The following is a 26609-nucleotide window of genomic DNA, read 5'->3' as shown; positions in this document are numbered from 1 at the left end:
TATCTCAGCACTCACAAAATGTGGGGAAAACACATTTAAAACACCATCTTCTGGTGCCAGACTCACTCTTCAGAGAAAACCCAGCAAACCTCATGTAAACCACCATGAAGAAACCACACAAGAGAACCAAAGAGGAGAGAAACGCCTGACCCTTCAGCGCCGGACAAGAACAGGGTCCATCAGCAGAACCAAAGTCCTGACCGAACCCAATCCAGCACCATCTTCAGCAAAAGAGTCCCATGAAACCATTAAAGCACCTGGGAAAACCTTATGTGGTGCTCACAAAACAAGTTCCGAGAAGGTCAGTGCCACCCATGATGAGGGTAAAACCGTTTCAACACCTACAAGAAGAACCCAGTTTGAGAAATTAAGTGTCAAGAGAGATGTCTTTGAGAGATTGGCTGGTAAAGATGCATCTAGACCCACATCTACAAAGAACACAACTGCTGGAAGACAGAAGCCACCACAGATGAGCACTGAAGCTGGCAGATCAACATGTGGAGCAACTGCTGAGAAGACTCCAATTGGTGGTTTAAATAGGCACATGACACCCGCATCACATTCAGCACAGGTGAGGAGACCTACCACCCTAATGAGCTCCACAGCTCATGGAGGAACGAGAGCTTCTAGAACCACCACTGCTGTTGAAGGACATGTTCCTCTTGAAGCTGTGAGCAGAACAAGTGCTCAAGAACTGAAGATGGAGAACAGTACGGTCACTGTTGCAGTTCGAGTAAGACCTTTCAGTTCAAGGTAAGGAATTGTGGTTTTAAACTATTTTTTTGTAGGCATGTTGTTTAACACAATTTTTAGTATACAAATTTATTACTTTAAAAAAAAAACGTAATAAAAAGGTGACTTCGGTTTGTCTGACTATATAAAATAATAGCTATTGCAAGAAAATTCTAAATAGTTTTATTATTTAGTTTGTCCTGAACATTTTAATTATAATAATGTTAATTATTACAATAATAATACATATAATAATGTATAATTTACTATTATATAATTAATATTATTATATATAAAATATTATTTTAGCCGCTTATTTGTACTTAAAGTTTCACCACTCTTTGTATCCGCAGGGAGAAGAATGAGAAAGCCCGTCAGGTGATCTTCATGGACAACCAAGAAACTTTAGTGCAACATCCGGATACTAAACAAAATTACACCTTTACCTTTGACTTCTCTTTTTGCTCTATTAATGAATCGGATGCAAGTTTTGCAAGTCAGCAGATGGTTTATGAAAAACTGGCTCGGCCCTTGCTTGAAAGAGCATTTGAGGGATTTAACACTTGTCTTTTTGCCTACGGCCAAACAGGTTCTGGAAAGTCCTACACGTAAGTGATGTTTCTCTTTGACACTGTGTTTTTAATATATATTCAAAACTACTTAAAGGAAAAACAGCTTACTATTTACATCAATAATTTTTAAGTGTCATTTTTGATGTTTTCCAGTATGATGGGTTTTGGTGAAGAGGCTGGAGTTATTCCCAGGTTCTGCGAGGAACTTTTCTCAAGATTGTCCAGAACTGAAACCAAAGAGGTTACTACTGTCCCATACAATAATTATTAATTTACAATTTATGGATGAATTAGAAATATAATGTGTTTAACCTTTCTAAATGCAAGTTTATTTATATTAAAGATATCTTGCCATCTGGAGATGAGCTATTTTGAGGTGTACAATGAGAAAATCCATGATTTGCTGGTGGCAAAGGACGAGCAAAACCTGAAGAAAATGCCTGTAAGTACAGCTACTCATTAAAACACATTAAATGCTACAAATGTCATGTTGTTTCTTTGTTTTCCTAATTGATCAGCAATTCCATTCTTTTCATGTCTTTTCCAGTTGCGTGTCAGAGAACATCCCGTTTACGGGCCTTATGTTGCAGACCTGTCCACGTAAGCAAACATTTAAACCAAACACCACTATTACTATACTCATGGAAAACCTGAGAATTTTCTTATTGTTTTTATTTTGTTAGTTTCTTAGTTTTGTTTTTTTTGTTTTTGGTTGTTTTTGTTTTGTTTAATTTTGTCATTCTGTTGTGTTTTTGTTTTGGTTTGGATTTGGTTTGAATTCAGTTGTTTTGGTTGTTTTTTATTTTGTTGTGTTGTAGTTTTGTTTGGTTTGTTTAGTTTGGATTCAGTTGTTTTAGTTATTTTGTGTTGTAGTTTTGGTTGTTTTTGTTTTATTTTTTTGTGTTATTGATTTGGTTTGATTTGTTTTGTTATTTTGTTGTGTTGTAGTGTTTGTTTGGATTCGGCTGTTTTGATTTGGATTCAGTTGTTTTGGTTGGTTTTATTTTTTTTCCATTATTTTGTTGTGTTGTACTTTTGGTTGATTTTGTTTATTTTGTTGTAGTTTTTTGTTTGTTGTTTTGTTGTGTTGTAGTTTTGGTTATTTTTGTTTTGTTATTTTGTTGTGTTATTGATTTTGTTATTGATCTTTATGCTCTCTTTCAGGAATGTTGTCACGTCCTATGCTGATATTCAGGTAATTTACATACATATTTGTTAACTTTATACATTCAAAGCCCTTTTTTTTCTATGTGTTTAACTATTAATACAACTTCATTTTTCCCTGTGTCATCTTCTCAGACTTGGCTTGAACTCGGTAACAAACAGAGAGCCACGGCCGCCACCGGCATGAACGATAAAAGCTCCAGATCGCACTCTGTTTTCACTCTGGTCATGACACAAACTAAAGTAAGACCTTTAGATTTATTTGGTTACATTTACCCTATTGAAGTGAGATGCTACTTTTACTTCAACCAACGAATTAATAGTTTATTAATGCATTTGTGATGGTTAAATTCATATGATGTTGTTTGCATGTGCACAGACTGAGTTTGTGGAGGAAGAGGAGCACGATCACTACATCACCAGCCGGATAAATCTGGTAGATTTGGCAGGAAGTGAGCGTTGTACTTCAGCCCAGACCAGTGGAGACCGGCTCAGGGTAATCCAGCATCCAATAGCTCTGTTTATTCTGTGTCATGATTACCCATAATGCATTCTGCTGCTTACTGTTCTGTACATGTTAATGACAATGATTGGATTATGATTCTTTATGAAATAATGCAATGCATCACGGAATCTTAAGTTAGACATATTTGTAATATGAATTTATTTATTTTTCCCAGGAGGGAGCAAGTATCAACAAGTCTCTGCTCACTCTGGGAAAGGTGATCTCGTCACTCTCGGAACAGGCTCAGAGCAGAAAGAAAGTCTTCACCCCATACAGAGAGTCAGTGCTCACATGGTGAGAAACTTTTGCTTATATGTTCATTTTGATTTATATAATATTTCACTGCAGTTTCATTATTTCAACTAAAAAAAATCAAAAAACAACTACAACACAAAACAAAATGTAATGCATTTTCACAGCCATGATGTTTTATTTTTATTTATTAATTTTCCCACCCTATTAATGATATTCTAATTTATAAATTGGAAACAAAATTCTAAATATTTTGATGAAAGAAAACAAATGGGTGTTGATGAATTGTGCGCAATAAGACCATCAACTTATCAAATTTAAACATTGGGCTCAATTTTCGTTAAATGTAAAATATGTCATAACATGAGATATATTGCTGTCAAAAGCAACAGAAGTGCTTCAGCTCCCTCTTGTGTTCAGGTTACTGAAGGAAAGCCTTGGTGGGAACTCCAAGACAGCCATGATCGCCACCCTGAGCCCTGCGGCCAGTAGCATGGACGAGAGCCTGAGCACGCTGCGTTACGCCCAGCAGGCCCGTATGATCATTAACATAGCCAAAGTCAACGAGGACACCAATGCCAAACTGATCCGAGGTCAGTCACCTGTGTTTAACTGTCTTACATTTGTTTATTCTGTCTGTTGGTGTTTATACTTCATCAGCTGTCATAACCAACAAGAACGTACCAGCACAGCTCTCCTCTAGAGGGCAGTAATTCACTAATGTATCGCCCTCAGTTATTTGTGTTGTGTACAGCTACTGACAGGAATTAAAATGTCCACCATTAAAATTTTGTAGCTTTATTAATTTTTTTGCATAGATAATTTGAATGTGTATGACATGACATATAGCATATGTTATGACATTACATAATATTTCATGATCCTGTCCAGAGCTGAAAGCAGAGGTGGAGAAGCTCCGTGCAGCTCAGATGAGCTCTCAGGGCATCGAGCCAGAGAAAATGAGACTGTTTCAGCAAGAGATTGTCACTCTTAAAACTAAACTCTGTCAACAGGAGCACGAAATGGCTGAGGCTCACAGGTGCGTGGATATAAACTACAAAAATCAGTGTTATGACTATGAAAATGAAAATAAAAATAAATGAAGTGTTGTTCACCACCTATTTTATTTCTGAATGTAACAGTTTATTTAAAGGGTTAGTTCACACCAAAATGAAAATTTTATTATTAATTACTCGCCCTCATGTCGTTCCAAACTCGTAAGACTCTTCGGAACACAAATGAAGATCTTTTTGATGAAATCTGAGAGCTTTCTGTTCCCTCTGTTCCAAAGATGAATGAAGGTCTTACGGGTGTGGAACAACATGAGGGTGAGTAATTGTTGACGGCATTTTCATTTTTGGGTGAACTAACCCTTTAATGTGGAATGTCTAGTGGGAAGAGACATGAACTAATTGTAATGTTGAAAGCAGAGGTTTCAAGAATGGAGCAGAAATATTTAAAGAATAAATTTCATATATTTTTTTCATCCCTTTTGTTTTTATTGTTCAGCTTATTTATAATAATTGACAATCATTTTTTGTGTACTTGTTTTTAAATGGTGTAAATGGCAGAATTTTTATTACTACTATTAATAAAATTTAAATATAATTATAATAATTTATATGATGTTTGATTATAAAATAACATGATTATACATTTATTATAATAAAAAAATATATATATAATTATATATATATATATATATAATAACTTTTATTCAGCAAGGATGTATGATACTGAACAAAAGTGAGAGTAAAGACATTTATAATATTACAAAAGATTTCTATAAAATTCCAGAAAATCCTGTTTTCAACATTGATAATAATAATAAATGTTTCTTGAGCAGCAAATCAGCATATTAGAATAATTTCTAAAGGAACATGTGACACTGAAGACTGGAGTAATGATGCTGAAAATTCAGCTTTGCCATCACAGGAATAAATGTTATTTTAAAATGTATTCAAAGAGAAGTTATTTTAAATTGTAAGAATATTTCACAATATTACTGTTTTTTTTTTTTTTTTTTTTTTTTTGGTCAAATAAATAATACAACCTTAGTAAGCATAAGAGAATTTTCATAAACATTAAAAAAAATCTTACTGACCCCAAAGTTTTAAACAGTAGTATAGTTAAATATAATCAAGGCATGTTTTGTGCTCTGTTTTTCAGTAAGTGAAATTATCAATTTTAATATTTTACCTTTATATGAACCAATATAACAATACATGTGAATAAACAACAATATTTACATAAATGTTTACTAAAATCTTGGAAGTATTCAAGCGTGACATGCCTCAAACACAACCGTAAGCTCTCTGATGTTCCTCCTTCCTTTAAAATGCAAAAATTCATGTCAGCAGGCCCGTAGCCAGGTTAGTTTGATGGTACGGAATATGGTTTTGGAACAGAAAAAGCTGAAAGCACATTTCCTCACCATCTCTGTACTTGCTATGGTATTTTGATGTGGTCTCCGCTCGCAGCAGACGGGATGTTAGGGGGTTGAAACATGTTTGGCTGTTTTCCCAACCAATGACGTCAGTGGAAAAGTAAAGCCAATTCAGACGGAATAGTCATTTTATTATAAATATAATTATATTTAAAAAAAAAAAAAAAAAATACGAAGACAGTTTTTCTATTGGAATAGCATGCATAGATGAACGGAATATTGTGCTTTTTTTTAATCTTTTATATTGAATTGAATTAATTTAAAACAATAAATATATAACATATATGATAATTCTTAATGTATTTTATTTTTCTTTATATTTTATAATGATATAAGATTTTGTCACAAACTTGCACTAAAACGTTTTACACAAATGAAATTACTTTGTTTTTAAATTATGTAAACTTGCATTATATCAAGGTTTTTTTTCCCCCATCATTTAATATGTGCAGAACTTGGAAGGAAAAGCTGGAAGAGGCAGAAAGGAGAAAACGCGAGGAAACCAAAGAGCTGCAGGTAACGAACACTTGCAAATAACAGTCAGACCTCAATGTTTGATGGATCGATGAGCTTTTTCAAATGCGTTTCATGGCCACTTTCTTTCTTTCTTCTTCACTTTCTTCATCTGTTTTTTCTCTGTACCTCGTTCAGCGCTCCGGTGTCACCTTTAAAGTGGATAATCGGCTGCCTAACCTTGTGAACCTGAATGAGGATCCGCAGCTGTCAGAGATGCTGCTGTACATGATTAAAGAGGGCGAGACCAAGGTCGGCAAGCTCAAGTCTGAGTCGGCCCACGACATCCAGCTGTCTGGAGCTCTCATCGCTGATGAGCACTGGTGAGACAGATCACAAACTAGCCCACTAAATTGTTTAAAAGGAACATATCATGTTAAAGGTACACTATGTAACTTTTTTGTTCAAAATTAACAACATTTAAATAATGAGTAAGTCTTTCAAAACGTGTTTTTTGTCTTACCCTGATTCACTATGGTAAACCTCTTATAAGTGTTAATGTTTTAGATGTGACGGGATGTCTCGTCATATCCGTAAATAGAGAAAAGTATGGTGTGGGAGTGGTATAGGTTAGTTCTCGCGATGAGCGGGAAAGGTTGACAAGGTCATGCTAAATCTCCAACCTCTGGGGAATCACCCATTTAAAAACACGCAGAACAGAGCAGAGTCAGCTGGTAAAAAGAAAACGTGACAGAGCTCGTAGTAAAACAATAATCAACATTGGCTTGGCTTTTTGGTGAGAACTGAGGGATTTGAAATGTTGTAAAAGTGATGTGGAGATGCCGTTTTTATTACTCAACAGGTGAGCAAGGTATTTTACTGAACAGATAAATTTCCATATGTAGCTCTTTAACAGAGTTCATTGTAAAGCACTAACTATTATGAATGGTCGTATCATTATGGTTGTTGTAGCACTGTGCAGGAATTTATTTTCGAGGAAGTACCTTGTCTTTAATTGGGTAAATCTACAGTAATGTTTTCTGCTAGTCAGCTTGAGATCCTTTCCATCTAAACTGGTTATATGTAGTAGTGAATGTTTTATGAGCAGTAGGATAACTATTTTTATCCGCACACAGTCATGCAGAGCCAAAGCACAACCAAAATAATGTTCTTCCGCAAAATGCTATAAACTGCTAGAGGGACAAAAGTTACAGTGTACCTTTAAACATGATTGGATGTGTACATTTAAAAGTACTGTTCACCCGGAAATGTAAATTCTGTCATTATTTACTCGATAATAGAAGCTGAAATAAAATAAAATATATTAGACGCAAAACCTAAACTTGATTAGACATGTTGCCTTGGAAACTGACTGAAATAAATAAGTTTAGGTTGAAGTACTAAAATTACTAAAACTGAAATATAGAATATAGAAATTTTTTTTTTTAAAAACAATAATAAAACATAACATTTTTGCATACAAATTACAATGAATGAGGACTGAAAAAGGCCATTGATTTGCTTGCATACATAAATGCATACATAATTTTTATTTATTTTTTTATGTTATTTTTTCAATTTTCATGCTATGGCCAATAACTGATAAACGACTGATATTAAAGTTTCATGCTCTTTTGTGTAAAAATAAAGTCTGTGTGAACTAGAAGTTGCAAACAACTTTACTTCAGTGTTGTGACGTATTTCCAAGTGAAACAGAATATTGAATAGAGGGCAGTGTTTTATTTTAGAGCACCTCCTCTCCAGCCCTCGCGCATAGCAGACTGACGGTTGGAGGGGAGTGGTTAAGGAAGCAAATTTTCAGATTTTGATTAAAGATTACCACAACAAAGTTTTTTTTCTGTGTATTAACTTGGATGGGTTAATTGTTCACCACAAGACTAGTAATGTGCACTAACAAAGTAAATAGTGTTAATTTTGATTTCATGCTGACTTTAAACTAAAGTTTTTGATGCTCCAAGTTAATTTAGGCATAATAACATTATATTGTACAGTAACACCCTAGCAACCACCCCGAGTACCCTAGCAGCCACATAGCAACACCCTAGAAACCACCCAGAATACCCTAGCAACCACATAGCAAACGATTTGTCTGAGACTTAAAACCCTCAAACTTTGAGCTTTTAAAACTGCTTCAAACTTCAAACTTTTTAAACTCTCTGCCTCTATCTAAACTATTTCACACTTCAAGCTTTTACAATTGCTTTAAACTTTTTGGGTAGGCTTTCTCAAGCCAAAGTCAGTTTGTTCACAAACTTTACGCCTCTAGTTAAATTAGTAGTGTTTAAAAGATTAACTTTAAGTGAGCTTTAGTTAATGACAAAAGTAATCTAAATGTAAAAAATAGAGGAAATGAGCATGAGCAATTAAATATCTAATATCATTTGATACATTTTGTCTTGTTTTCAGTGTCATCTCCAGTGTGAAAGGTACCGTCAGCATTAAACCAATGCCGAATGCCAAGACCTTTTTGAATGGACATCTTGTGTCTGAGCTCACCGTTCTCCATCACGTAAGTTCTTGTTGCTGTTCTGAAGTGAAACCTCTGAAATGTTGTCTGTTCTGAGAACCTCCACATAAATCATAAAATTGTTTATTCACTTTTTACTCTATTTTAGGGAGACCGTGTGATTCTTGGAGGAGATCACTACTTTCGTTTCAACCACCCCGCTGAGGTTCAGAGCGGGAAGCGCGCGTCCTGTTGGAACAGTGGAGATGGTCAAAAAGACTTTGAGTTTGCCAAAAATGAACTGCTGTCGGCCCAGAGAGCTCAGTGAGTATAAGCCCAAGATTTTCTACTTCTTGGGAATATTTGACTTTCTTGATTTTCATTATCACTTTTCTTCATAGGCTTGAAGCGGAGATCGAGGAGGCTCGGTTGAAGGCCAAAGAGGAGATGATGCAGGGCATTCAGGTAGCAAAAGAGATGGCACAGAAAGAGCTGAGTGAGCAGAAGAGTCTGTACGAGAACAGGATCAAAGCTCTGGAGAGAGAGCTGGTAAGCAGAAACATGTCAATGTAAAGAATGTGTGACTCCAATGTTCTCCAGTTAATCAAATGCATCCTCAGGAGGAAGAGAGTGAAAGGAAAAGAGAACAGGAGCTGGATAAAAAGAGGGTCGTCAGCCAGGTAGAGCAATTGCATACAGCAAAGACTCTACTGGAGCAGGAAGTCAACACCCATAAAAGACGTCTGCAGATGGAGGCCCAGGCTACTAGACAGGTATAGAAAGATTAAAGATTAAATTAAAATTGATGCTCTTTTTAAATTTGAATAAAGGTTGACACATAAGGGTAATTGATATGATTAGCCTTTGGCTTGACTACATTAATGAAACAGCTAATGTTCCCGTTCGCCGTAGTCAGACAGCAAACTAAATAATTATTCAGTTTAGTTAGCTTTAGTTATTCATTCAGTTAGTTCTTAGTTAATTTAGTTAGCTTTAGTTATTTTGTTTAGTTATTTATATATTTATTTAATATTTAGTTTTATATTATTTGGTTTAGTCATCATTTAGTTTAGCTATTTATGTTTAAACATATTTTAATTTGTGACTTCCTCAATTATTATTATTTTTTTTTAATTCATAGGCTTTGGCCGATAATAATGTCCGGCATGCTAAAATTGTGGAGGCCCTTGAGGCGGAGAAGAGGAAGATTGTAGAAGACCTTGCTCAGATTGAGAGGAGACGTGCTCTTAAAGTGACCCAGACCCCTAAAACAGGTACATAGACACTTTTAATTTTAAAGATATGGAGTTTTCCATTAGTAATGTTCTTAACAGTGTGGTATTCACCATATTTTTCTTCAATGTTTGTAGCCTACCCACAGTGGGACACCATGAAGCTGTCTTTGATGATTGAAGAAGCAAACAAAATCAGTGCCAAACTCAGGAAACACACAGTTTTCAGCAGGTACAATTATTCTGGAAAAGTTAGTCATTTAGTCGGCTAAAAATTGCACTTTGTGTGGACCACATTTATAAAACATAAAATCTTTTCCAGTAATGGCTAATGAGTGCTAGTTTAGTCAATTTATCAATAACTGAGTGTTTTTTTTTTAAATTCTGCCTCATTCATTCTGGACATTAAAGTGTTTGACTGAAAAAAGATGTGGATTTATGTTTTCACAACAGACATGAGGCAACCGATAAAGAGAACGAGGGTGGAGACGCCCAACTGCAGGTCCAAGTTCAGAACACCAAACTGGGAATTTCCACCTTCTGGAGTCTGGAGAAGTTCCAGAGCAACTTGGCTGCCATGAGGGAGCTCGAGCAGGTGGCTTCATAAAAGATGTTCACCCAGTTATAGCTGTAAACATGCTTGAGCTTCAGTAAACTGGAGTGCATGGTGACGTTTCTGTTGCAAATTCAATGCCAAAACACGTGGTTCAAAACCTCAGTATACATAGCTACATTAAAAATGTTCGGTGTTCTTTTGTTTGTTTTTTGTTTTGTTTAGTGTTTTGTTTTTGTGTATAATCTCACTTAACATTGTAAATTTTTGCTTTATTTTGTTTTATTTTTATTTAGTGTTTAGTTCTGTTTTATTTTATTTTTTGTTTTCTTTGTTTTGTCTTGCATTTCACTTGACATTGGAAATTTGTTTTAATTTATTTTATTTAGTTTAGATTAGTTTTGTTTGATTTCTAATTGTTTTATTTAGTGTTTAGTTCTGTTTTATTTTATTTTATTTCGATTTTGGCTTTGTTTGTTTTGTGTAGCATTTCACTTGACATTGGAAAAATAGCTTTATTCTGTTTATTGTTTAGCTTTATTTTATTTAGTTATAAGATTTTTTTTTTTTTTTTTTTTTGTGTAGCGTTTCACTTGACATTGGACACTTTGTGCTACACTTGATTTGGACACAGTGTTGCGCATTTAACCTAGAACTTGGTTGTTTGAACACAGTATTACATGAGGCTATTTGAAGCCTGTTTATTTCCTTGTAATTACCCAGTAAAAGCAGGAAGCATGTAGTATTGGCACTTGTTCTTATTATCATAAAAGAATCTGAGGCTAAATCAAGTCTGATGTTTATTGGCTGTAGGGGGAGAGCGCCTCTAAAGATGACGACGTGTTTTACGACCCTAATGATGAGTGGGAACCGGACCTATCCGCCTCTTCCTCAACCTCATCTTTCTCTCGCAGAAGGTATTTGAATTTATTAGTTCACAATGGTGCTGTTCTGCTCTCTGTACTTGAGGAACGAAAGTAGAAGTATACTTTTTGCCCAGTGCTACTTCTTGTCTTCCACTGTGATGTTATTTTTCCACTTATAAAGCAAGCCCTTAGGAAAAGCACATTCCTGCGGCATTTTTTTTTTTTTACCTATTTTCATTGCCTTCATGAACATGTGACTACAGCAAAATTCAGTGTTAGTGAGTCAAAACCCATTCTACACCTGTGAAGCCCTTCTTCTCAAAGCTCATATTTGTGATTTCCTCTTGTGTCTTTCACTCCTTGAAAGGAACAGTAAATGATGTTCAACTCAAAGTGTACATCATGTAACTGGCTGTTGAAGAAGAATTCTATGACTGATAATGATGGTTCAATTTCATATGTATCTGGATCTCTTTTTTTTCTGTTTCTTGTGACTCAGGAGTAGAAGCTTGCTAAAGAGCAGGAGGATATCTGGACGTCTCTATGAGATCCGAGTGCACCCTATTCAAAGCCTACATTGTGCTCCCTCACAGTCCACTGGTAAAGTACCTGCAGAAGTTTTTTTTTATTTTTTTATTTTTTTACCATATTGTAATTGAAACTAGGACTCGATAAGAAATGGAATCGATAAGCAGAATTGGAATTGGAATCGGAATCGGAATCGCTAAAATTCAAACGATACCCTACCCTATTCAAATTAGTAGACTTGAAGGTATAATTCACTCAAATTACATTTTTGTCATCATTTACTCACCGACATGTCATTTCGAGGGGGAGGAGAGGTTTGCGTTTTTGATTAGAGATTAGAAGAAAAAAATAATGATGTGCACGGATAAATCACTTAAAAATAAGAATTGTCAATTTTGATTTCATGGTGTCTTTAAGTTTTTTTTTTTTTTTTGGTACATTGAATGTAAATGGGGTCCAAACAATGCTGTTTTGGTCCCCACTGACTTTCATTGTATGGACACAAACAGTTGAAACCTTCTTCAAAATGCCTTAAAATACATTCTAGTTAGGCAGCTCACAAGGTTCTGGAAGTGTTAAGTGTTTTTATTGTTAAAAACTATTAGGCCAAAATAAAATATAAATATTTCGGTGTAATCTCATTGGTTCAAAACCATGGTATACATAGCTGCATAATTTTTGTGTTACATCTCACTTATTCAAGGCTGAAATAAAATATAAATATTAAAAAAATGAATTAAAGACAACAGAATAAACTTAAAATTAACAAAAAATATAAATATTAATTAATAAAAAAAAAATTAAAGCTAATTCTAAATATAATTAAATACTAAAATGGTATATAAAAATACTAAAATAACAGACTAGCTTAATTTTTTAACCGGCTTAAGAAATATGACTGTATCCCCCTGGAAAATGTTGAGTGTCTTTGATATTCTGTGTCTTTTTTTTTTTTTCAGGGCTGATGAACAAGCCTCCCTCCCTACACTCCAGCACGTCTGACTCCGCCGTCCCAGCCATCTGCAAAGATCTGATTGGTTCTGCCGTTGCACGTCTGCGCTCTTGTCAGTCGGCCGAAGAGAATGAAAGCTTGGCTGACAAACTGACCCTAGACCTGCTGGTGGTTCACAGTGCCGTGAGGTCCTATCGCAGACCTTTATGAGCACCTTGACGACGATGGCCAGGAGAACCGTAAGCGACCAAGCGTTTTTAACAAACCTAAATCAACATACCCATTCATCAGTGTCAATATTCAGCTCAGTATGAATGCACAACACCTCTGTCATCACAGCGCTACACAAAGAGCCTCATTTCGTTCTGTTTGTGTGTATGTGAACAGTGTTTGCCTGCAGTACTGAAGCCCAGACTCATCTATTGAAGGCTACCTCTGCTGTTGAAAGGGCCGTGTTCATTACAATGCACTGGGTCTCCAGCATTAAGCCCAGCTCTAACATAGTGTCTCAGAGAACCGAGGAGCTCAAGACGGAGGTCAAGAAAATCGGAGGCTACCTTCAACTACTCATTCAGGTGCTCTTCAGGGTTCATAGTCAATTAAAAAAATGCATGTTGCATTTATGTTCAGTGATGCTTTTATCTCTGTAAAGGGGCCGAAGAAAAAATAAAAATGCAGTCATCTCATTAGAAGTGTCAAAAATATTTTTTATCAACTTTATCAATTTTTTTTTTTTGTATTGTTTCCTTAAAACACAAAAAATATAAAAACAGTAATAATAATTATCTATTTGTTTAGACATCAAATGTTAAATTATTAATATTATTTCTTGAATTTAGTTACATTAAATATTTATTTTTTTAATGTAGTAATAATAATAATTTATTATTATTATTATTATTATTGGGTGTGTTTATCCAGCGTTTAGACATATTCACAATCAAATTTTTTTTAGATTATGGAGTTGTTTAAATTTGTGTGTATATGTGTGTGTGTGTGTGTGTGTGTGTGTGTGTATATATATATATATATATATATATATATTAGTAAATTAAATTAACATTGACAGTGTTTCTGCGGGCCTTAAAATTGTCTTAAATCAGAGCTGAAATTCCTAAAGTCAAGGCATTAAATTTTGCATGCATTGCAAAAATGATTATATTCCTCTGTATTTTTGTCCTGTTGTTTTTATCCTGTTTTCCAATAAAATTATATAAACATCTTTAAAATCTTTAAAGTCTTGAAAAACTGAACAAAATTAAGTGAGTTTATGCTTAAAACCAGAACAAAGATCTGTCAATGATTTATGAAAACTGATTTTTCATACATTTTCTGTATTTGGTTTAAAAAAGGGTTAGTATTAAATTTACCTTCATAAAACCTACAGAAACCAGGTTATTAAATTAAATTATTAAAAAACATGTAGAAGTGTTGTACTAATGTAGTTAACTAATGGGTTTTGGTGTGCTAAGTATCAGCATTGGAATTTTGGGTAAAGGCCTTACAAGACTGTTGGTCTTTCTGTGTTTTGGTCTTTCAGGGTTGTGACTCTGAGATTTCCTCCATGGTAACAGAGGCCCGGAAAAAGGTTGCCGATTGTATGAACGCGGCTCTCAAAACTATCGGTTTGTTGGCGGCAGTGAATGGAACTGATCTTCATTTGACTGAACTTGGTTCAGAGATCATAGACAATGTGAGTAGATTTCCTCACCTTTTGCACTTTTGCAGCCCAATAGTAAAAGTTTGACCAGTCTTTAAATATCAGAATAAAAAATTCAGCGATGTAGAATGAAGTAGTACTATTGTGTTCTCTTGTTTTTCTTTGCTCTTCCTCTTTAGAGGTCAGTTGTGGATTCTCTGCAGGAAGGGATGCATCAAAGTGTGACAGATCTTCTCTTCATAGGTCTGAAAATCTCTGCTGAGATGCTTCAAGATGCTCAGATGACTTGCGCTGGAACACCGGTCAGTTCTCTTAATAAATATTTCACTTAATAAATGCCATGGAATATTATTGTAAACTCAGGAAATAACCTTAAAATAAAATCTTACAATGATCCAGTTAATAGTGTAAATACTTGTTTTATATTAATTGATGTAAATATACACATTAGCATCATTTTATAACCTTTGTTGATTTTTTTTTTTTTGTTTGTTTTTGTTTTTTTTGTTTTACAGATTCAGCAATCCAAAATGTGGGATGTCGCCCACACTCTGAAAAGCTACTTCGACTGCTGCTTGTCGGTACGCCTAACAAACAGTTGTTTTCGTCATTGAGGTAAAAATGTTTTGGATTGATGACCACCCCAACAATGACTGAGGGGGACAGCGCTTGTAAAACGTCGAACCTGAGCGGTCTTATCACACGTCTTGGGTCGTTTTGCTGTTTAGAACATAAATGGATTGAGTGGAGTGTCATCTGTCACCTTAATGCGGCTGTAACTGTTATCTTCAATACACAAACTACAGGCTGGTTGTTATTGTTCAGCAAGAGAATGGGATGCTGGGATAAGGAAAAATGGATGCATCTCACCTACTCACCCATTTTCTTAAACCCACCAACCATACCTAAACCCTGTGGGCTAGAACAAATTAGAGGCCCTGTAATATATACATAAAAAAATAATAAAACATTTATTTTATGTATAGTTTCTTTCCTTTTTTTTTTTTTTTACAATTTGGTTTTGTTTGCTGTTGTTTTTTTTTGGGGGGGGGGGTGTATTTTTGTTTTTGATGGTTTGTTTGGTTTGTGTTTCTGGTGTTGTTATTTGTTAAGTTTTGTTTTAGTTTTAGTTTTTTTTGTTTTGTTTTTTTAATTATTTTTGTCTTGATTTTTGGGAGGTTTGTTTGATCTGGTATTTAGTTTTTGTTTTTAATTTAAATTTTTTGTTTAGTTTAGTTCTTTGTTTGATTTGGTTTTGTTTGAGGTGGCTTTTTTTTTTTTGTTTGGTTGTATTTATTTATGTTTTGTTTTTAACTTTTGTCTTGTTTTTGGGAGGTTTGTTTAGTTTTGTTTGGTGTGGTTTTGTTATTTGTTTCGTTGTATTTTTGGGGGGGGGTTATTTGGGTTTGGTTTTTGTTTAGTTAGTTTTTGGAGTAGTTAGTTTTTGTTTATAATTTTAATTTTTTGTTTTTAGTTCTTTGTTTGATTCGGTTTTGTTTGGGGTGGCTTATTTTTTTTTGTTTGGTTGTATTTATTTATGTTTTTTTGTTTAGTTTTTTTGTTTTTAATTTTTGTCTTGTTTTTGGGAGGTTTGTTTGGTTTGGTGTGGTTTTGTTTGGCTATTTCTTTTGTTTTGCTTTTTGTTTGGTTTGGATTTCATGTTTAAAAGATGTTTGTTCATGTCTGCTTTTTCACAGGAGAGGTCAGGCTCCACTGAGAATCGTTCAGAGGATGATGAAGGCCCGGACTTGTGTGCCATTCAGAACACCACCGCCAAACTCCTGAAGCTAAACAGGGCGATCAAAGACCTCCACTCATCTCTGTCATGCTATCTGAGAGGTACAGCATTTTTTCCACAATAACATGCATATGAAACGCACACGGTTATGACAGATATGTGACATGACTTCATTTTATTAATGTATAATACAGGGAGTGGCAGCGATGCTGGCCTTAGTCAATCGATACTGTCTTCATCCAAGACGATAGATGATGTCATCAATGGCCTTCCACATGAAATGACCGGAAGACGCTCCGACAGTCTTCAGCTTCCGTGTGCGAAGAATGTCATGGTTGCCCGTGATAAAGTGCACTCTGCGTTGCAGGCTTTGTCAGCGGTGTTTGATAAAAGCACAGACGGAATACAGATGCTGGGCACAGAAAGACACTTTGTTCAACCAGGTTATGGCAACAGAAATCGGACCGCGCCTAAAGTTGTGTATTCTCTTTCCTCAGGCATTAGCACGTGTTCCAGAGATGTCCGCTGGGTGTAATTTTGACTAGTCATGTATACAACCACATTGGGTACAACAGTAATGGTTAATTGGCTAAAATTGTCTCACTTTTCTTTGTGATGTGTTTACAGTATACAGGCCTTTTATTTTAATGAAGGGCTTAATAGAATAACTTAAGAAGATGGATTTCTGTGTATTTTACAAATGTCCCTTATAACTCCTGCACTTCTGGATATATTTTTTGCACTTGAAACCTTTGCACAGGCTTGGTAGTGCTGGTGTTTCACAATTTCATTCACATGCAGATTTTTAGCATTTGTAGCAGCATTTACTTTGGATCATGTAATTGTTTCACACTAATTTATACTTGCATTAATAAACACTCACTGGGATAAGAAATCTGGTGTCCTATTTCAACATACTATATACTGCATGTCTTTTATCTTTTATTTATTTGGTCGCAACTGGAATCCATTGAAAAATTGTTCAGATTATAAAGTAACAAATTTATTTATATTTTATATAGGCTAAATGTTTTACTTAATCTTTTATTTGAAGTATGTTTACATTAAAGGGGCCACAAAATAATTAAAATTAGTTTATTAATAAAAATATTAAAATAGTGTAACTAATTTGAAATGCTAAAAAACAATTTGTAAAAAGAGTAAAATGACGTAATTTTTCTTTTTAATTTTGACCCCACTGCTGTGGACAAAGGTTGATTTCTTTACAACATATAAACATATTTTTTACATAAATTCAAAGATTTATTTTATAACTGACAACAAAATGGGCTCAATTTTCAAAGTAAAATGCAATTCTATTTAGTCCTCGGAAACTAAATTCTGTGTCCATCGTGAGGGGAGTGGCGGCAACTGCTTCGAGCGGGAGGCGCGCGCTGGTTCTCATGATCTCACAGACAGGAGATACTTACAACACACTCAACGGAAAGCGCGTGCTAACCGTTTGCTAAACTTTATTTTTCGAGATAAAATATGCCATTTGTGACTTACGACTAAAATTTTTACCTCTTTTCAGGTAATGTGCGCTTTTATTCAGTTTTGAGGCTTTTAAATACATATTCATCATTACTTAACGTTTCTGACAGAGCTGACCTTAAGTAGGCTAACGTTAATATTTTCCCCTTTAAACTGTCTAATTTCTGTTTCCTATTTATTCATAAGCTTATGAGCTGTTAAAGTTGTCACTGTTAATGAATATTTTGTTTGCAGGATGAATCTGTTGAAAATCATTTGCTCCAACATTATTGTAAGTACTCCAGATACAAATATACTTTTGACATTATGTGGAGAAAATCTTCATGTTATGAGTACTTATGTTAATATATTATAACAAAACCATATAATTAATATAAATTGCTTATTTAAATGAATTAATATTATTTGTATATAATTACAACCTTTTTTAGGTACTCATCCATCACTGCATGGAAAAAGGTAACCACAGCATTCATATGAGCTCCAAAGTTTAAATGTAATATGCTTAAAATTCAGATATAATCATGGAGGTCTGATTTCTGTTATAATTCTCTTACTATTATGTTAATTTGAAAGTTACAATCTGTAACTAACAGAATCCAAAAGAGACAGACACATGGACAGAATTACAATTTGTTCAGTTTGTTACACATAAAGTGTCAAATGTATAAGATGTAAGGCTGTTTGGATCAAACAAAACACCTTTGTGTTTACAGTGGAGAGCAAAAGCAAAACCCCGCTTACGCATGATGACTTTTACCCTGAGTATGTGCCAGATCGCCAGCCATGGTTCATTGCACACAGGCTCTGCCTCCAGCGTTCAGGGACCCTAGCGGTGGTGTCCAGTACCGAAGAGATTCAAAGGCTGAACAGTTTTCTACAGTCCCTGAATATCACTCAACCTGTATGGATTGAAAGTGCAGGCATGTTTCAAAAAAGTGGTGCGTGACATATCCTACTTTTCCCTGCTCGTCACATTTACTACATTATTGCTCTTTAATAAATATTGCATGTTGTTTTCTAAAACATTTCTAGGTCCTCCAGATATATACATGCTGGAATTTCCAGTGCGGCCACACCGGAAATCGGCTCGCCTCCGCCATAAGTTCCCTAACATGGAAGCGCTAACGGTTTGCGCTCACCTCCAGCTTGATCCAACTTGCCATGGACTTTCCACAGTCTTTTCGTATGCCATAAGGTCATTCATTAAAGAATTCCAACTCCAAGCACGAATCACAGGGAATGAACCTGTCCAGCTTGCATTGCTGGTGCATGGTTCAAACACCACCTACGTAACAGGCTTTCCCAATGATGCCTCCTGGCACTTTGTATGTGCAAGCTTGGTTGCGAATAGTGGAAAGTGGGGCATCTGGGTGGATGGAATGGTGGTGGGTTCTGGGAACTCCCTCAACACATCAAATTTCATAGGAGGCGATGGCCTTTTCATGATTGGACAAGACCAGGAGCCCTACGGAGGCTACAATGGCGACAAGGCGCTTTGTGGGAACGTTACGCAGCTGTACATGTGGGATCGTTTGTTGGTCGACACTGAAATCCAAAGCATGGAAAAAGTTTGTTCACCTGTTCCTTCTGGCTTGTTCTTCAAGTGGAATAATTCCGCACTGGAAATAGAGACGTCACTACAAACGCGCAGAAGGAACTCACCGTGTAAAGGTAGAGATTTTGGAGGGTGGTATTGCGCACTCAAATTTTTGCATTATAATTTCCACTCTTCCATCAATGTAAATACAGCCAAGTTGTGATCTGTAACCGCAGGCTGAGATGGTTGTAAATATTTCATCCATGCGGTAATGCTGAGACCCACCCTTCGGATCGTACACATCCCATTACATGAGTCATGGACCCAGAGTCCCTTATTCTTTTCTGAAGAGAGGACATATGGTTCTTACAGACTTGGAGAGCTCAAGAACTATGACTCATGGTGACATCTTAAAATTGGCAGCCTATAAACAAACTTAGCTTGCTGGCTGTTCAGCAGCCCCAGACTTTGCTCAAAAGGATCAGTTTTCTGCTAAACAATTTTTGGTTCTTGTTTCTTGTAGGTTCCAAAAGCCAACCACCAGACCAACTTATCTCTGGCTTGCATCCCAATTTTTCCGTCCACACGTCTAACAAGGCCTGTGTAACCTTAGACCCTGCAAGTGGGAAACTGATTAATGACTCATGTTGGACGCAAAGAGGAAGTGTTTGCCTATTCCCAAAAGGTGATAACTGGTTTCGAGTAATGATATTTAAATTAAAACTTACATCACCATTGGAGACAGTTAGAAAAGCTTTTGCAATTTCGTCAGATGTTATTCATCTCGTTAGAGTGCATGCAACGTGTCCGATTGAACCTCGTAAGTTACAGTTGGAATCTGACTCAGTGAATTGTTCAGAAATATAAGTTCACAACTGACTCACTGAACTGCAAATCATTTTTCTGTTATGTCCTATTGAAAAAGTAACCAGGAACCATTATTGTGAGGTATAATGTTGTGAGACTTGCATTAGTTTATTCATTCACTGGTTGTATATGTTGTATTTTAGGAGCCAGTGACTTCCTAGTTTTTGTATTTTATTTATTTATTTTGTTCTTTTGATTTTTGTCTGGAGCCCTGGCAATGCAATTTCAACATATGTGATAATCCAGGTGTTTACCTTCTTTATTTCAGAGCAGCTGGACTTCTTAGGTTTTCCTGGGACCTTGTTCTTCTCACAAGTCAGCAATGAGTTTCATTCCAAACCTGTGAGTTAGAGCTCAAGGCTGATTTTTATTAGATTCACTATAAACTTCCAGATTTCACTGAGAAATGGCTTCTTAGCCTTGTAAATCTATTTCCTCCTTATTTTTAACCTATCATTAATTATTTGAAATCCAAATATACTCCATATTATATATGTCTATGTGTCAATAATACTAAGAATGTAATCCTTCAATGACTTGATATTGCATTATCTTCCTTTCTCCACAGCATACAGAGAATACAAATGTAACCTTGTTCTCGGAGAATGAATTGACTCGTCATATTTTCCTCTTGAGTGCCATATTGAGAATTATGGACAGCAATGCAGACATCATTACACATTCTGATCTCCTGTACCTCACCGAAACCATCGAGAAGGCCGCTCAACTCAATAAAATAGATGTTCCCACTGAGGTCTTCATATCCATGATCCGCAATTGCTTAGAACTAGTCAGCAGGCTCATCGACCCTGATATGGCCAAACTATGGGAGGATTTGAGAGATCGTGGGGTATGTTGTGGAATTGAAATTGGTTATATCCTGCTCTTCTGGAACCAAATCCAAAAAGTGGATGGTAACTCTTATGTCAGATTTATGAGTCTGTTTCCTGTATTATCTCAGAATTACCTTGGACCATTGACAATGGTAGAGAACATTGACAAGCTGTTGTGGACATTGGCGGATGAGCTTTGGGCCGAGCGCAAAAGCTTCACAATGTCAACAAAAAACATGGGTACAGTGTTTTTTGCCTCATTTAGCATGACTAGGTAGCATCATCTCTGACTTCTGACAAATAGGAGTCAATATTTGTTTTCTTGAGAGGTGGAGTAATAAAGATAAACCTCTCTTGTCTGTTATTGTATTCAAGCTGTTATTAATATTTAGCCATGGCTGTTTTGGTTGTCCCACAATAAAAACCATACAAACAATAATGAGTGTTTGTTATATCAATAGTCACGTTTTGCTTCCTTAGATATTCACCTGGAGCCGCGAGGGCTGGTGCAAATAAGCTGCAGTTGTGTGTTCAAGCCCTCACTCCATGGCAGTCAGTTCAGCAGCCATGATGAGATCCTCATACCCGAGTCAGAAATGCAGAGAGTCTTTTTATTGGGTGAGAATAGGATAAATTGCTGATTTCTAAAGATAAATGTCACAATTTATATTGTTTTAAAGAACATCTGTCTGCTTATATTATTTGACAGGCCACAAGGAAGTGATGGTTATTTATACCTACTACAGTAACCTGGTAGAGAAGTCGTCCAGACTGGAGGTCAAAACACCTGCTGACCAACAGACAGATGGCAAGAGGTTAGCAAGAGACGTCCTGAATCTCTCCACACCAAACTGAACTTAATTTTTTTATTATAAATCGCTATTGTAATGCTGTCAGGGTTTTTCCTGGGTCAAAAATGGCTTTCGGTGGTGGCAGACGAACACGGTCATCCACACATACAGTACAAAGTACCCTATCCATGTGAACTGCAACCCCAGTACTGACAATAAATCCAAAATAAATGCAAAGAAACTGTTTTTAATATTATCCTATTTATTTGTACACAAAGCTGTGCTCTTGCAAAAACTCCCATTATAATCAATGAAACTGTGCAGTGAATCTCTTATTAACATTGTGTTCATACTTTGTTGATTATAATGAAATGAGCGTGCAGAACTCATGCTGAACAAAAACTGCAGTTTTGAGTGGTGTTGAGTGGATTCTGACTAACCTAAACACCTCTGATTAGCCATTTTGTTCACGTGCTCAACAGATATGTCTGTGATTGGCTACATTGCTCAATGATGCAAAAACACATTGTATATAGAAACCTATGATGGTCTTCACAAAGCACAAACATTCACAGGAGCGTTTTAAAGCGGCCGGCTATCAGCGGGTTCTAGTACTGCAGAACAGCAGATATCGTCACATTAAATGATCAAATAAATCTTTTGTGCCTGCCAAAATATTTTCAATGCAGGAAAAACCCTGACTCTTCTGTTCCTTTATTTTTAGGCATCACACTGGTCAGCTAGCCACGGCAGTAATCTCAGCGACAGTGCGGGATGTGCCGAATTCAGAAAATGTTCCCGTCTCTGTCCAGTACACTCTATCCTCTGGGATTATGGTAAAAAAAAAAAAAAAAAAAAAAAAAAACACTTTTATTTGCCGTTAAAAAAAAGTGAATATTTTAAAATTACTAAAACTTTGAAATTAAAATAAAAACAGAAAATATTAAAATAAAACTAATAGTATATAATAATAGTGACACTAAAATAATACTGCTCTTACATAGAAAATCCCCCCCCCCCTTTTTTTTTTCTTTCTTTTTTTCTTTTCTTCCTCTTTAGGCAGAGTATTCCAAACAAGTCACGCCCGTGTGCGTCTTTTGGAATATCGGATTCATGTAAGTGAATGTAATCATGTTGCATAACTACTAACTGGTGTTTTGTTGTATTACAGTCTCTTGTTTGGGTCTGATTTAGTGTCTCATGTCTAAAGGGTGGGTCATACAAGTGCTTGGTCCAGTAAAGGGTGCAGAGTGTTGCCTTCTCCTCCTGATGTCACATCCTGCTTTTGCAACCACACCACCAATTTTGCTGTCCTCATGAATTATATGGAGCTCCGGGTATGTTTAGAGCATGTGCTTTGAACTGTAACAAAAATGATGTTGCTAACAAAGAATGTTTTTTACATTTTATATTTTATTATAGAAATATATAACTATTATATAATTTCATAATTTGGCTAGCGTTACTTTATGTGATCTTGCTCTTATTTATGCAAATGCTTTTAAACTATTCAAGCGCCACAACAAGACAAATGAGGACGCGTGCCAGTATCGTTCTCTTTCACGCTTCAACAAACAAGAACACACAGAATTATTCCAAAATGCCCATTTTGTCAAGTATCCTCATAAAAGCAGTCTTAAATGAATTAAATAACATCTTAAATGAACTTTGATTGATTTAATGATTTTAATTGTTTGTTAACAATAACACCACTATGCAGAAGATGTTTTATAATATAATTATTATAATATTAATAAAAATAAATTTATATTTTGCCTTGCCGTTTCAGAGATGCTCTGACCTAGTCAGTTGCCTTGCACTAACAATTTGGCCCTTGTCAAAGTTGCTTAGATCTTTATTTTCATTAAACAACACATTAATTATGAGAACTGATGGTTTGCTTACCATCTAATCTACCCAGACCTTAAAGGGGGGGTATCACACACAGTTTCTGCCAATCTCATGTTAATCTTGAGTACATATAGAGTAATTTTGCATCCTTCATGTCTCTGAAATGTCTTTAGTTTTATCATATTTATAAAAAATAGATACGCTGTACCGAATCTTTCCGAAAAAAGCCAAGCTCCTGGAGGCGTGCCTGCCGTCGGTGCCATGGGCGGAGCTAAAGAGTCACGAGTGCGCACAGCTTTTGGGTAGAGATCGTCTGCTAGCTGCGATATCATTATAAATAAAAAGTGAACAAAAACGTTCATGTTGTTTACATTTTATGCACTTGCATGCCGATTGCCAACAAAACACAGACATCTGATGCAGCTTTACTCACCACCCGCGATCTGCAAATCCAGCGCCGAACTGGGACTCGTTTACAAAGTATTCATCACCGAAATCCCGGGAACAAACAAACATACGTGCACAACTCCATCGCTGCCCCGGAAAAACAAACTTCATCCACTGTTCCCTTAACGCTAAGTTCTTTGGGAAGCTGAAAAAGGTTATCTTTCCCTCACAACCAAAAACACACTCCTTTGGTGACAGGAGCTGCGTCTCATTTCGGAGCCTGGATCCTCCGGAGGTCACATTTGAAGGCTGTATACGTCATCAAGGATGTCTTATTTAAGAAAAGTAACCATAATAAAATTGTCTGATATTCATTATGAGGTGTAAAATACTGTAATTTCTTTCTTACGTTGCAATCTAACGGTTATTTTTCTTAAATGAGACTGCCTCGATGATGTATGCAGCCTTCAAAGGGTGCAGCCCCTGAATTGGGACACAGCCATTGTTGAAAAATCTCTCGGCTTCCGTATCCCGAACGAATCACGTTGATGGGCGTGCTCTTGCTCTGCTCTAGGTGATGTGTGTGCACGCTTATCAGGGAGAAGTGCCTATACAAAGAAATCCGCCCTTTTGTGACGTCATAAAGGCCATACTCGAAAAAATTAATCGAACACAACCGGAAGTTGTATATTTGGCACAGAAAAATGTCATACATCCAACTCGTGTTTTGAAACTTTGGCCATGTTTAGCATGAGAATGCAACTCTTTAACAGTGTAAATAAGTCAGAATGCATGAAATGGCATTACACCCCCCTTTAATATGTGGCCTTGTTAGGAGATGATCAATGATATTCTCTTCACCTGTGACTGGTCATAATATTTTGGCTCCTCGGTGTACATCCCTTTAAGTCTTAAAAGTCTGAAACGTGTTTAAAAAGCCATTTAAACTTTTGCATAAAGATAATGTCTAAACTAATCACATTTTCTGTTACACCACAATCTGTCCAGTAGAGGTCACTGTTAGCTTACAAAAGCAAGTGAGCCTTAATAGTAGTTTTTGTGATTTTGTATTCACAATTATATGATTAGCTCCTCTGTAGAACTTCATAAGGACCAAATATGATCTCTCATTGATGTCTAGTGCCACTATATCACCATCCAGTGCAGTAAGAGACATCAACACTCATATATATGATAGTTAAAGTATATCTCCAGTCAGTTAGATTGAGAGATAGACAGAGTGTGAGGAATACAAGATCGTTGTGTTTTGATGGGTCTTTTCCCTGCAGTGGAGTGCTAAAGAGGAGAGCATTTTGACGAAGCTGACGTTTATCGGCTCCGGAGCTTCTCTCTGCGCACTGGTGGTGACCTTGATGCTGTTTACCGTGTTAGAGTAAGTGGTTTTCACGGATGCACTGCCACGCCAACAGCATATTCGCATTCCATGATGTGCTCTGGCATCATTTGATTCACTATCTTTTATGATGTCTGACTTCTAGTGTTGAGTTCATAAAGGTCATGACATAGCATAACATTTGCTCAACTCTCATCAGCACTCAGCCGCTTGCAATCACAGTCTGTGAGCTCACAGACCTCCTCGTGCTTGTCAATAGCGCACAGTTGTGAGGCTGAATACGTATTGAAAACCACTAATCGGCTAATTAGTGCTCTGTGCCAAATGAGCTCAAAGCTGAAGTTTTATGGTGACATTACAGGGGAGTTAATTAAAGGAAAGGGTCACACAAAGGGAGGTTAATCAGCGCAGTATCAGCCAAGCTGATTTCTTTAAGAGATTTATGGCCTGGTTGCCACTAATCAGCAAACACACACACACTTCATACGGACTGCCAAAAAAATACAATTTTGCCAGATTTTTTTCTATTTCATAAACATTTTGCCATTAAATTTACAAAAACTGTTTTTGTTCCAACAGTATCCCAAAATCGGATCGCACATCAGTCCACAAGAATCTTTTTGTGTCTCTGACTTGTGCTCAAATTGTCCTTCTCTGCAGTGGTTCTGCTGTTCATAATAAGGTACAATGTTTTTCACAATTTTATTTGGTCCTACAACTTTTCAAACTTGTTGGTTTTCAAAATCAATTTTAATAGAATAACTAATTATCGATCAATTAATAGTTCTGTCTCGATAATGTGCTAAGTTGTTAAATCATTAATCAAATTATTTAACGATGTAGCAGTGTTATTTTATTATTTGTAGACTAGTACAGTATTTGTTAATATTTTGAATGAGCTTTTATATTATATTTGCAATTTTCATTTGTGTATTAGTAATGTTGTATGCTTTTGTCATTTTTATTAGTTTTTAAAAATATTTTATTACTGAATTAATTTATTTTAATTAATTTTTATATTAAATTTTAATAAATTTACAAAATAATAACTTTTTTTTTAGTTTTAGTCATTTTAATAGTTCAACTTAAACTTAAACTTATTTTTTATTTCTTATTTTTCATCTAATATGTATTTATTTCAATTACCTAAAATAATTTTAGTAGTATTAGTAATTTTGTTTGTCATTTTTATTAGTTGTATTATTTTTGTAAAGGTTTAATTTATTTATTTAGTTAGTTTGAGTCATTTTAATAGTTCAATTAACTTATTTATTTCTTATTTAAGTTTTTAAGTTTAATTTTTTTTAATCTAATATGCATTTAATTTTTAGCTTTATTTCAATTACCTACAATGATTTAAATAGTTTTAGTT

The 26609-nt window shown here is 35.6% G+C and overlaps 2 protein-coding genes across 3 annotated transcripts in view; both read left to right on the top strand.

Annotated features, from left to right (window-relative positions):
• Positions 1–738: 738 nt before the first annotated feature.
• Positions 739–17015, top strand: kif14 (kinesin family member 14). Its single transcript, XM_051910902.1, is given in 31 exon segments — positions 739–753; positions 1086–1110; positions 1221–1340; positions 1458–1545; positions 1648–1746; positions 1852–1904; positions 2469–2499; positions 2604–2711; positions 2848–2964; positions 3149–3267; positions 3646–3818; positions 4117–4264; positions 6124–6187; positions 6323–6507; positions 8552–8654; positions 8761–8915; positions 8993–9140; positions 9212–9364; positions 9733–9865; positions 9962–10055; positions 10277–10418; positions 11190–11293; positions 11742–11842; positions 12730–12914; positions 12916–12961; positions 13110–13297; positions 14263–14415; positions 14562–14684; positions 14898–14963; positions 16080–16221; positions 16315–17015. Coding segments are annotated over 30 exon segments (3699 nt in total). The 5' UTR covers positions 739–753; positions 1086–1093; the 3' UTR covers positions 16656–17015.
• A 511-nt stretch (positions 17016–17526) lies between these two features.
• LOC127520874 (adhesion G-protein coupled receptor D2) overlaps positions 17527–26609 on the top strand; it is a 73785-nt gene continuing 64702 nt past the window's right edge. Inside the window, exons 1-16 of one of the 2 annotated variants that reach the window (XM_051909541.1) lie at positions 17527–17654; positions 17849–17885; positions 18046–18073; positions 18331–18555; positions 18650–19288; positions 19678–19839; positions 20290–20363; positions 20590–20871; positions 20983–21094; positions 21335–21472; positions 21564–21669; positions 22370–22481; positions 22705–22760; positions 22856–22982; positions 25173–25276; positions 25817–25919. In XM_051909541.1, the coding sequence (XP_051765501.1) occupies positions 17850–17885; positions 18046–18073; positions 18331–18555; positions 18650–19288; positions 19678–19839; positions 20290–20363; positions 20590–20871; positions 20983–21094; positions 21335–21472; positions 21564–21669; positions 22370–22481; positions 22705–22760; positions 22856–22982; positions 25173–25276; positions 25817–25919 (2304 nt within the window). In that variant the 5' untranslated portion in view covers positions 17527–17654; position 17849. Of the gene's footprint in view, positions 17655–17848; positions 17886–18045; positions 18074–18330; positions 18556–18649; positions 19289–19677; positions 19840–20289; positions 20364–20589; positions 21095–21334; positions 21473–21563; positions 21670–22369; positions 22482–22704; positions 22761–22855; positions 22983–25172; positions 25277–25816; positions 25920–26609 lie in introns of both variants that reach the window. The other variant, XM_051909540.1, reaches the window with a different exon arrangement.

This window comes from Ctenopharyngodon idella, chromosome 10, assembly GCF_019924925.1.
Source record: "Ctenopharyngodon idella isolate HZGC_01 chromosome 10, HZGC01, whole genome shotgun sequence".
Lineage (NCBI taxonomy): Eukaryota > Metazoa > Chordata > Actinopteri > Cypriniformes > Xenocyprididae > Ctenopharyngodon > Ctenopharyngodon idella.
This window is presented reverse-complemented; position numbering and strand designations above follow the sequence as displayed.